The following is a 12,684-nucleotide window of genomic DNA, read 5'->3' as shown; positions in this document are numbered from 1 at the left end:
TACAAAAGCCAAAGGCAAAAGCTTTTTAGTTATATAGTATTATAAAATTAGCAAAGGCAGAGAAGGAAACAAGGGATTATGTTGGATGAAAATCTGTTTAAGATAAAAGATTCGCACATATGCATTTGTATACATATGATGTGTGAAGAATATCTACTGTAGATTGTGGGCACATGCTACAGTGCTACCCCCAAAATGTAAGCAATTAAACCAATCTTTCAAAGGATGCTGGCGCCTAATTATTTATTTATTTATTTATTAAATGTATGTGTACGCACCCACATGGGTGTGTGACACCAAATCAACCTTAATCTCATAATTTATTGCATAATACGAGATTCTTGTGTTGGTGAGTACATTGGTCGCACAAAAAGACTATAAAAGATTGGCCGAGCTCTGTGGCCTAGGATCACATTATTGTTTCCCAACTTTTTATTAAACAATCATACATCCAAGATTCTTCTAAAAGATTGATCACTCCTATTATAATTAGCAGCATGATTGTGGTTGTTTACTTCATTACTTAATTCTATTTTTGTGATTTTGGAAGATATTAAAGTACATACTTACTCTTTTTTTAATACTACTAGTTTGTAGTATTAGATTATTAGGTTTGTTATAGTTTAACTATGGGCATGAGTTTTGAATTTGTATGAGTATTAGATAGAGAAACTGAAATTCTTTTTAACATTTTTGGAATCTTATGCCAATTTCCAATTCAGGCTACTTAAGATTAGGCCAAAAGTATAATCACTCCAAATATATGTTATATTCTATGAGAAGATTTTGCTGAAATGTTATTTCTCATAATTTATCTTTTTTTTATAAGACAAAGAGTGTCATAAAATGTTCTTTTCTGAATTTTTTTTAGAATGAAAATAGACAAAGTTTACTAATGATGTACTTACCTAATCTGTGATTTATGTTTCTGTAAGATATTTGGTTGTGTTTTGGGCCTAGGAGTTTTTCACGGGCTTGGAAGAAAATACAGCGGACCAAACATTTATTGAGATTTTTGCTTATTTAATTATCGTTATCACAATCTCAGTTTGGAAGTTATGAATGAGCATTATGATGGATCATAAAAGTATTTTAGTTAATTATACTGATTTAATAATTATTTTTCAATTTACTATCTCGTGTCCAACTAAATTATCTTATTTCAACTTTAACCTTTTTGGTAATTTTAAATAGAAAAATTTACATGGTATTCTAATTGTCATATAAATAAAATAATTAAACAAATCATATAAAATTATAAATAATATAAAATGAAGATATAGCATTATTTAAAAATAAATTAAAAATTATAATCTACCCGTCCAAAAAAATAGTATATTTTGGGACGACAAGAGTTTTAACATGAATTTGGTAAAGTAGGAGAGAGAAATATATAAAAGGAGTAAAGTAAAAGAGAGAAATAAAAAATGTGGGTAAAAATAGGAGAGAGAAAGAGAAAAAATGGATGAAGTATTGTTGGTGGAGAATGAGTCTCACCTCATTAGAGAGAAATTTTTTTTTTAAATAGAAATTTTTTATTTTAAATGATGGATTAAGATGAAAATAATTTCTAATTTTAAAAGAGTGAGTAGTAATAAATGGGGAAAAACTTTCCAATTTTTGTATGAGTATAATTTTGGCTGACGAAATAAAATGAAAAGATAAGACTATTATTTATGAACTGTCAGAGGAAACAATTAGTTTCATCACTCATTAACCATTTTAATCAACTCAATTTTTAGTTACAAAAAGGTTCATAAAAATCACGACTCAGATTTTGATATTGTTTCCATTAGTTACTCATTTACATCAAATCAATTAATAAATTAAAGCTTGAATCAATATATTTTCCGTGTTGGTTCAACACCTCATCCTTTAAGCATGAAGTTATAGAGTTGATTTCGGCCCATGTGAATGAATCAAACAATTTTGGTCAGTCTCCTACTATTTAATGTGCTGACCGTTAGAAAGAAGGACTAGTCTCCTCAAGGTGTCGGCATGAAAGATACCTTAGCAAACAAAATAAAATTGAAGCTTGAACATGACTCTTTTAGGCCATCAACGTTAAGGCTTATTGTAACTCTAAATTTTTTGGTCGTCAGAGAAACAACTGCGAGCGTGGTAGTCTGCTCGGTTCTGCGACTGTTTTCCATGCCTTATTGCACTGCCTTTTCAGCCACGATTCGCAACACTTATTTTATTTTTTAATTATATTTCACACTTTTTCCTCTATAAATATTACTGTCCCACTATCCCCTCATTTCACTCTTTTTTATTCTACATTCTTTCTTTACACTCCACAAAAATGAATCAGGGTGGTCTCCCAATGAATCTTGACGGTTCTCCAATGTAGCCTGGCGATCACCTAATGTTTCCCAGTGTTCCCCTAATGAGAGCCACGACTCCAATTGATCAAAATGTCTGCTACACAATTTGCCATTCAGTGGGATGATATACCAACGATTCTGATTCGTGGAATCCTCAAGAGGGGTATCGGCCAATAATAGTCTCTGAAATTGGTACCCCGGGAACACAAGGCCCCAACACCGGTGTTACCAACCGATGATTACGAGATTTCGGACATGGAGCCCCTTCTAGAGGTGAATACTGGTTCATGCACAAAGGGATAAGGAGAAGTTTGACATGGTTGGAGAAAAGAAGTACACCTTGGAGGAAATGATCGTGATGGCTAAGTGCTACGGTTAACATTTCCAAGGATCCGGTGAGATATCTGCCACATGGCTTTCAAAACGTTCTATGACGATGAAAAACATGAGATCAAGTACTATGACGTCTACGTTATAGTTAATAATCACCTAAAGTTCATGTCGGGTTACGTGTGTGGTGGCCTGAAGAGGACAAAGTCAACGCTCACGACAACTACACCAGCAGTAAGGGTGATGCCGACGTCTTACACATTCATATAGAGGAGAGTTTTGGCACACAGATACCAACAAGAAGTCGTTCTATGAGCCAAAAAGCTGCACAGAGAAAGCTCTATGCGATCGGTTGACCGAGCCAGACCAAGCGGAGGGCATGGACCCAACATGAAGGCAATTACCGTTGCATCGATGGCGCGGACGTTGAAGTCCACAATGAAACTATATAGATATGATGAAGACAAGGAAGAGCGTCAAATGCACTACGACTTGATCTAGATACTTTGCGCTGAGTTGAGACTTTGGCCGTTTGACGTGTTATTTTCTAAATTGTAGTTTTATTTTAAAAGTACTTCTATTTTCTCATTTTGTAATTTTATATTTTCTAATTTGAAAATATAAAAAAATTAAAAAATTGGTTAGATAAATTGTGGCAGAAAATAAAACTGTTTTATTATGTTGCCATATTGTTGCTGATTTTTTGTTGCATTTTGCTTATAGTTTTCTTAGTGGAGTTCATGTTCTAGAGGCTCTGCCGAGGATTTGAGTAGTTGGTTGCTTCATGATAGAATAGGCATTCCTTACCTTCGTTAGTTTTCTTTCGTCCTCAGCATAGCCCGTTTATGAGACCAAAAAAAATGTTTGGAAATTACCTTTATATATTCGTCTGAATTTAACTCGTAATGTAAATATGAAACTGTAAAACTCAAACAACTGGAAAAAAAATACAGTTATTTGAAAATTGAAGATAAGGATTCAAAGCTCACCGTTCGTTTCCAGCTTCCGTTACCCGTCCATTTTCACAGCATAATTAGTGTGAAGTGAAGCCACTGATATTGCCTTCACTTTCAAGGGCTTAATTCGTGAAAGCCCTTTTGCGTTTGGGTAATTCTCCTCTTTCATTCATTAAATCATTCTCTGATTCTCTTTGTTCACACACAATTTCCGTTCTTCATGCTCGATTTCCAGCTCTTCCTTCTGGATATGAGTTCGACATTTTGGAGACTTCCATTCATTTTTCTTTTCATCAACTTGAACTTTGATTGTCTTGGTTATTGGGAATTGTGGTACTTTTAAGCACCCTGATTTTGTGTTCTATTTTGAATACTTTTAGTTAGATGGAAGGATTACTGTTGTTTAATGTTTATTTTGACAGGATAAGAGGGGAAATGAGTGTAGATATAGATAGTAGCCATATTCTAACTTTTATTAGCTTCTTAAAGTTTGAATGCAGGGAAAAAGAGGCTTTGTTCTGCTCATACTCTTGCTTGCTTTATGAATGTTAATTACTCCTGATAATTGTTTGTATACCACTGCATTGGGCTACTTTTCTGCAGTGGAAATGCGGTTGTTTTGCTGGATTTTAATCCAGAGTAGAACTTCTGTAATGGTCTTTTTTAACTCTACTTCCGGTGTGCCAGGTGATGAAATTGGAGAATGAGTGTTTTCACCGGTGATCATTCCCTTGTGCACTGCAACATGGCTTCTTTAACCCCGAGCTCCACCAACATTTCACTTACTCAAGCTGTTTCCCTCACAACTAACAAAAGCAACATCTTGTCCAGACCTAGCATCCTGCGCAATGTTAACAAACATAAATTGACAGCGCAGCGACATGCACTACCTCTCTCAACATCGATCAGATTGTTTCCCCAATTTCATATTGGGTGTGTTCTGAAGCCTAAGCATAGGACTCTTGCAGTATATGCTTCTGGTACAGATGTTGCTGTGGAGGAGGCAGATTTGTCTTTAGCAGATAGCGAAGCCTCAGTGAGTGCCACAAATGCTGCAGAAACCGGTGGAGAGTCAGCTGTTGTACCTGAAACCAGTCCTATTAAGTCTCAACGTTCAAGACCTTCTAGAAAGAGTGACATGCCGCCTGTGAAGAATGAGGAACTTATTGCAGGAGCAACGTTTACTGGAAAAGTCCGATCAATCCAGCCATTTGGTGCTTTTGTTGACTTTGGCGCTTTTACTGATGGGCTTGTTCATGTTTCTCAGTTGAGTGATAGCTATGTGAAGGATGTTGCTAATATAGTTTCTGTTGGACAAGAGGTGACAGTAAGATTAGTTGAAGCGAATTTGGAAACGGGGCGAATATCCCTGAGCATGCGTTCTGACAGCTCTAGCAGGGTTCAACAACAAAGAGAATCTCCAGATGGAAATGATAAATCCAGACCTCCTAGAAGGATGAGTCAAAATTCCAATCAGAGAAGAGACGAGCCAAAGAAATTCTCAAAGTTCGTCAAAGGCCAAGATCTGGAGGGAACTGTCAAAAATCTAACTAGAGCTGGTGCTTTTATTTCTCTTCCTGAGGATGAGGAAGGATTCCTGCCTCAATCCGAGGAAAACGATGAGGGGTTTGGGAGCATTATGGGTGTTACTTCATTGGAAGTAGGGCAAGAAGTCAGTGTCCGAGTTTTGCGTATTTCTAGAGGACAGGTAACATTAACTATGAAAAAGGATGAAGATGTTAAACAGTTGGATTCGAAGCTAACCCAAGGCACGGTACATACAGCAACTAACCCTTTTGTTCTAGCTTTCCGTAGCAATGAATCTATTGCTACCTTTTTAGATGAAAGAGAAAGTGAGAAGCAACAAGCTGAGGAAGCAGAGGAAATCTCAAAGGATGCCGATGACATGGTAGCCAGCATAACAGAGGACACTTCAGCCATAGAAAAAAAATCCGAAGACTCTGAAACTAAAGATGACGAGGTCAGAGTTATTGAAGAAGTTCAGGCCAGCTCTGTTTTAGTTGGCGATGATGGAAGCCCGCAAACTGAAGACCAAGAAACCAATTCTTTAACTGAAGCTGAAGAGAGTAATGATGGTGACGTATCTGGAGGGATAGCTGATATTTCTTCCCAGATTGTTGAAAACGCTATTGAAAGTTTGGTTGATAATGCAACTTCAGAAGATGAGTTAGCTGTGGATCCTGGATCTGTTGCTGCAACTGAAAGGGATATAGAACAGCAACAATCTGGAGAATCAACTAATCAGACCAGACCTGGTGTCACTGGCGAAGAAACACCAAAAGCAGCTGATGATGTAATAGCAGAAGTTGAAGAGAAGAGTGAAGAAGCAGACAGCTCTACCATCACACAAGATAATGAAGTTACTGCAGCCATCAATCCTGTGGAAAGTGACAGCTTAAGTGCAGAAACTGAGTCTGGGGATATTGAAGCCAAACCTGCAGGTTTGTAGTCAAATCCTTATATAGTTCGGATCGAAGGACTGGAAAGTGGAAATCTTTTCCATCTCAACAATAAGTTTATACTGTTATTTTCTTCTTGCAGAAAGTCCTGTCACCATTAGTGACAATCTTGGAGTCGATATAGCTGTGAATGGTGAAGAAAACCAAACTTCTGCTGATCCTCAGCCAAACGGTGATGCCTCAAATTCAATCGAACAAAGCAGCAACGAATCGCCTAAAGAAACAGTTGTAAAAGGTTGGTGTTTTTGCCTTTTCTAAATTATCTTGTATATATACACGTGTTGCTGATACGGGTGGAACTTGGAAGGTGTACAAGCGTGGCAATAGGGAGGTTGTTTGGCCCTCAAATCGTGGATGAAGAAATCAAGAAGAGAGAGGAGGGGAGAAAAGAAGATTTGGCAGTATTAGTTTAATCAGTGATTCAGTTCCTATTCCTTGCTAGTTTGTTCTTTTAGTTCCTATTTCTTTTGCTTTAAGCTTCTATAAATAATGAGAACCGGATGATGATAGATCATCTTGGAAATTAGTAGTATTTGGACGAGGAGTTTTCGTTGGCCTCCTGTGTGAGGAATTACTTTTCCTTTCTCAGCTTCTCAATATTTTCCCATTGAATAAATAGGTTCCTGCTTTCACTTCAAATAGTTAAATTGCTCTTATTATCAATCATCAACTTATTAGGAGTTTATTTCTCCTCGATCCCAGAAGAAGAGCATTTCTCGTGCTCTGTTTCTATCCGACACCCTTTCCTCTTATCAGTTGCCAAACCAAACTTTTTCCTGTCAATATCAATTGTAGTTTTATTTCCATATATGCCTGTATACTAGTGGTAAAACATCTCACAAAACAACAGCCTCGTTAGCTTTTCGTAACTCTCTGAGGTGAGAACACACAACTAATTTGTGTCTCGGGGTCTTTCTGGTCAGATTAAATAAGTGTATTTGTAGAATGATGGTGATGTGTGTCCATCGTGCTTATAACTATGCTATGTGAACATTTAAATTTAATTATATGGATACAGTAAAAATTTGTTGAATGATGACCAAACTACCTTAAACTTCATAACCTTCCTTTTCTGTAGTACTTCTTGAAGGTGAACATCAAATTTATATCATTGTGGTCTTTCATTGAATTTCTTATTATTTATCTTGTTCTGCTGGAGTGCAGCTGCTGTATCACCAGCTCTTGTGAAGCAGTTGCGGGAGGAAACAGGAGCAGGAATGATGGACTGTAAAAGAGCCCTTTCCGAGGCTGAAGGAGATATTGAAAAAGCCTACGAGTACCTCCTTAAGAAAGGTTTAGCTAGTGCTGATAAGAAAGCCAGTAGGGCTACAGCTGAAGGAAGAATTGGTTCATATATCCATGATAGCAGGATTGGTGTCCTCATAGAGGTGAACTGTGAGACAGATTTTGTCGCTCGAGGTGACATTTTCAGAGAACTGGTTGAAGACTTGGCCATGCAAGTGGCCGCATGCCCTCAAGTACAGTATCTTAGCCCAGAAGATGTTTCACAAGAGTTTGTTGATAAGAAAAAGAAACAGAAATGCAGAAGGAAGATCTACTGTTGAAGCCAGAGCAAATTAGATCCAAAATTGTCGAGGGGCGCATAAGGAAGAGGTTGGAAGAGCTTGCCTTACTGGAACAGCCGTTTATCAAGGATGATAAAGTAGTGGTTAAGGACTGGGTGAAGCAGACCATTGCAACGATTGGAGAAAATATAAAAGTCAAGAGGTTTATACGCTACAACCTCGGAGAAGGTTTAGAAAAGAAAAGCCAGAACTTTGCTGCAGAGGTTGCTGCCCAGACTGCGGCTAAACCAGTTTCAACATCTACAAACCAGGAGCCTGCTGCTTCTGAGACCAAAGAAACCGTACAGGAGTAAGTATATGATCTTTCATAGCATTTATTTGTGCAAATTGATGCGTATTTATTGATAACAATGACTAAAAATACTGGACATGCAGTAAAGATGTGAGAGCAGATTTTAGGCTGCTGAGTTTTAGCTCTAATCTCACTAATTAGTTGCTCTAATGTTACTTTCGCCTGCTTGGATGTTCATAGTGTTGAATGATCTTGCTATGTGTTTATCTTTTGTCCTCATCTTCTACAAGTATCTATTTCTTCTTATGCAATAAGCTAATATGGTTTGTTGGCTACTTTAAGGACTCCAAAAGCTGCAGTTTCTGCTGCGCTGGTTAAACAATTACGCGAGGAAACTGGAGCTGGAATGATGGACTGCAAAAAAGCTCTCTCAGAAACTGGGGGAGACCTTGAGAAGGCACATGAGTATCTGAGGAAGAAGGGGCTTGCAGCAGCCGACAAAAAATCAAGCCGAATTGCTGCTGAAGGGAGAATCGGATCCTATATTCATGATTCCCGCATTGGAGTTCTGTTTGAAGTTAATTGTGAAACCGACTTTGTGGGTAGGAGCGAAAACTTCAAAGAATTGGTTGAAGATCTGGCGATGCAAGTTGTGGCCTCCCGGCAGGTGCAGTACGTATCAGTTGAAGATGTCCCGGAAAGTGTTGTTACCAAAGAGAGAGAGCTGGAGATGCAGAGGGAGGATCTTCAGTCGAAGCCCGAGAGCATAAGAGAGAAGATTGTTGATGGAAGAATCGCAAAGAGGCTCGGAGAGCTGGCTCTTCTGGAGCAACCTTACATCAAGAACGATACGATGCTCGTGAAGGACCTGGTGAAGCAAACTGTTGCTGCACTGGGGGAGAACATCAAAGTCAGGAGGTTTGCCCGTTTCACACTTGGGGAGACACGTGATGCAGTAGTCGAAGAGCAGGCCTGAGATGCGGTGGGGAAACTCCACTCTGATTACAGAGAGTGAGACCTGTAAATTTTGATCTGTGGAGCTGTTGAGTTCTCTCAGTAGAGTTATCTCTACACTGCAGGTATTTTACTTGATTCTTTTTGTTAGAACAAAACGCAGTTGCAAATGTCGAAACTTCGAGGGAGAAGGGTTTGCGCTCGCATTTCATTATTTCTGTGACCAATCTTGATTCTTAACAACATTGTAATAAACGACAAAATTGCAATTTAATTGATATCCATATCCAAATTAGGGATCAATCCCCTAAAACTTTATTACAAATGTTCCAAGAGCGTTATTGTTTCGTGGACCATATGTTCACTGAAAACACAATTATACATAAAGATATTCTAAATTGTGGTTTAGGATACTAATTAATTGAAGGTTGCAAGCACGTGCAACATTACGTTTCCCACCTAATCTAAACTAAAAAAATGCATATCATCATCATGAACAGTCAAGCTCATGAAATTTAAGATGGAGCCCAATAATCAGCTCCATTCTCACTCCCAAAATCTAGTGTGCATGATAATGGAACCAAGCACAGCCCCCTACTCTTTAAATCCTTCTTCGCCTCTTCTTCACATTTCTAATTAACACCATCAAATATAATATTAATTTCATTAACATGTAAGAAAAATATTTTGTTGGTATGTATAAAATACCTCTTGGGTGATGTTTCCTGATCCAGTGGCCAAGTACGGTTGGCTAAGGGCCTGCATATTTCAAGGGGGGATTTCATCGACATACAAAAAAAGAATTTTCTTCTTGGAAATAACATAAAAAAAATTTCATGAAATTAAGTGCAACAAAAGGTCACCTCAATTTGACGTTGAAGGAATCTAATGTATCCAATTGCTTCCAACAACACTGAAGCTGTGTCAGTCTGCAATAAGATTTATAGAATGAATTCCTTTAATTTACAAACAAAATATACGAAGCTTGACATCATATAGTACTATTCATGAAAGTGATATGGAGTATATGTTCACTTTAACCCTAATTTTCGAGGACACAAAATTCTATCAAATGATCTTTCACATAATTATGATAAAATAAGAAAATTAACTCTAATTGTGGGGCCAATAAATATTTAGTATGTTGAATTTATTTACCTTGCCGAAAGGGGAGACGAGCTGGTGAAGGGCTGTAATCCTGTCTCCCAGTTTTTCCTTTCTCACCTATTTTAAAATCAAATCAAGGTCTCAACTTAGAGAAATCAGCAAAATAAGTAATAGAATTATTAGCTCAACATCACATCTAAAAACATTTCTCTTTCTATGTGGGACTATATGCTTAACACCAGCAAGGAGAATATGCATATATTGAGAAACGACAAACAAGAAAGGACAACTTTATTATGACATAAAATGAAAAACTTGATCATAAATTAAAAAAGCTGCCAACAAAAAAAATAAAGTGGGTGACTCTAAACTTGACTTGATTTTGAGTTACCTTGATGCCAGATTGGGTTGAATTAGTTGTTGGATTCATCTTCGATTTCTTGGCAGCTCCACTCTTGCACTTCATCAAAATCTAATTACCAATCATATAAAAATCCAAGTTATGATTAATTTGATATTTTTACAATTCCGTCACAAAACTATAATATAGCTCCATAATTTAAATAATTTCACATTGATGATTTATCTTACCTCGGATGATTTGGGAGGCCTGAATTCAAGATTTCCGACGTAGGTCGCCTGTTGCTCCATAGTCTTATCATCTTCTCCGGAAAACCCTCTGCACATTTAATCAAATCAAAGAAATTCAGCATGTGAATTTAACCTAATTTTTACAAGGGTTTTGAAAATAAATAATAGTAGCAATTTTTTCATATAATTAATCAACATTTTGGAATATTAATATGCATGACACCCTCCAATTTTTTCCATGCATCAAGAAGTGAGAGAGAGAGTTACAACTTACAAGACTAGTTGGCTCCATGAGTGTGGAAACTCCTGAGAGGCAGGGCACGAGAGAGGCGGTGGCGCGGGTGATTGGTGAGGCTGAGGGGTATGATTTTGCAGCAAAGGGTGGCCGTTAGTGGTGAACCAGTTGTTGGCGCCGGTGGCCACCATTTGCTGCACCGGAAGAATCCCTTCATTCATCTCTCTTTCACTAAAGATAAAATCAAAAGTATTCAAATGGCTTAATTTGCTTTCTACTCTCTATTTTACTCACTAGAGAAAGACCTTTTATTTTGTCTTTTCACTTTCGCTTTAAGCCCCCTTTTTTTCTTCTTTGAAGCTCTTGAGAATGGACTTGTACAAACTTCTACTCTCTTGATCTCCTAATGCAAAAGTTGTTACAACTAATTTTAAAATGTAAACTATATAGAATGAGAATATTAAGATGGAATAGTATAAAATAATAAAATATTGTAAGATGTAAAATGGTTTGAGAAGCTTTATCTTTCTAACCTGGCTTTTTGGCCCCTCTTTCCTATTGGTATCCTTTTAGGTATTCTTTCTTCCTTTTATGTCCTTTTCTACTCACTTTAGCCTTTCAACTCCGAGTTAAAGTTGGGAAATGGGAGGCCTATTTTGGTAAAAGATTCTTTATATATACACTGTACAAAAATGACTTTATTGCATTGCATGTATCGGATCAAGGGTCACAATTATGCAGTCACTTGGGGAATATTGATTTGTATGCTCATTGATGTTGTAATCTTTAATTTGCACTACCACTTCATTTTGAATTTTGAATCGATTACTTTCACACACATATGTAGAAAAAAAAAAAAGTGAGTCGGAACCCTATGTACGTATACTACGTTAAGAAACTTGAAATTCCCTAAAAATTGTAAGAAAAGTTTGTGCTCGCTAAGTGCTTGCAAAAAAGCCATATTTCCAAGTAAATCAGTACTTGCAAATGAGCGTTTGTTTTGGAGTGCGGCCTTAATTTGAAGTCCATGAGAGGCAAAAATTTTATTTAATTTTAATTTTTACGAGTATAGTTAATTTCATTGTGATTTTCAGAATAATCAAGCCCAAAATTAAGTACTATGGAGTACATAATAAGTGACAAAATGTTGTTGATGTTGTCGAAAAGAATATTTGTTGTTTGGCTTTGGAATTAAATAACAGTTTAAACCGTATCGCATACCTACTATTTTGTCTAGAGTATATAAGTACAAAATTGCATGTTTAAGTTTGTTATTATGCTTTGCAATACTAATAAATAACTTGAATTATATTTGATTAATTTTACATGTAATGTAGTGTATAACAAAGATTTCCAAAATTTATAGTTGATTTCTCTTTTATTTAATTCTTTAATATAATAGGTTTTTATCTCTTAGTATGATTTAATAATAGAATACTGTAGTATTTGATTAATTGTTTCATATATATTATTATATTTATTATATACATTTTTGTTTATCATTTTTAAATGATAATATTATTTCTAATTTTATTTAATTAATTACAATATAAAGCAATGTTTTGGAAATATCTCATCAATCCTCATGAAAAACACCAAAGTTTGAGTAAGTATTGATGTTTTTAAATATTTCAACCAAAGTTTGAGAATTCATAAGTATTGATATTTTTAAATATTTCAACCAAAGTTTGAGTGATCAACAAAGTAAAATTGAATTGGGGCGGAAAGAGAATTTTATTGATATTTGGCTCATTTGTTGGTCATGATGAGTATATTTTAAAGTTAAGGGTTTAGGATTTAGGTTTCAAGGCTCTCTTACTTTACCAAATTTGCATTAAAACCGTGTCGAACCCAAAGTGCATATTCTTTGGGGACGGAAGGAGTAT

General features: G+C 36.3%; 2 protein-coding genes across 2 annotated transcripts; one reads left to right on the top strand and one right to left on the bottom strand.

The window, feature by feature from the left end:
• The first annotated feature begins 3,790 nt into the window (after positions 1-3,790).
• LOC125205539 (polyprotein of EF-Ts, chloroplastic-like) lies at positions 3,791-9,079 on the top strand. The gene is given in 6 exon segments (XM_048104559.1): positions 3,791-3,946; positions 4,301-6,075; positions 6,176-6,328; positions 7,258-7,620; positions 7,623-7,968; positions 8,254-9,079. Coding segments are annotated over 5 exon segments (3,255 nt in total). The 5' UTR covers positions 3,791-3,946; positions 4,301-4,316; the 3' UTR covers positions 8,888-9,079.
• Positions 9,080-9,149: 70 nt separating this feature from the next.
• Positions 9,150-11,221, bottom strand: LOC125205548 (transcription factor bHLH68-like). The gene is made up of 7 exons (XM_048104571.1): positions 10,838-11,221; positions 10,564-10,651; positions 10,364-10,444; positions 10,024-10,089; positions 9,729-9,794; positions 9,574-9,624; positions 9,150-9,497 (listed from the first exon to the last, which is right to left on the bottom strand). The coding sequence occupies exons 1-7, from the start codon at positions 11,017-11,019 to the stop codon at positions 9,381-9,383; spliced, it is 651 nt and encodes a 216-aa protein (XP_047960528.1). The 5' UTR covers positions 11,020-11,221; the 3' UTR covers positions 9,150-9,380.
• Between the last annotated feature and the right edge of the window lie 1,463 nt (positions 11,222-12,684).

The sequence above is a fragment of the Salvia hispanica genome, chromosome 1, assembly GCF_023119035.1.
Source record: "Salvia hispanica cultivar TCC Black 2014 chromosome 1, UniMelb_Shisp_WGS_1.0, whole genome shotgun sequence".
Taxonomy (NCBI): Eukaryota; Viridiplantae; Streptophyta; class Magnoliopsida; order Lamiales; family Lamiaceae; genus Salvia; species Salvia hispanica.
The sequence above is the reverse complement of the archived record's forward strand: the minus strand, read 5'-3'. Positions and strand labels throughout refer to the sequence as shown.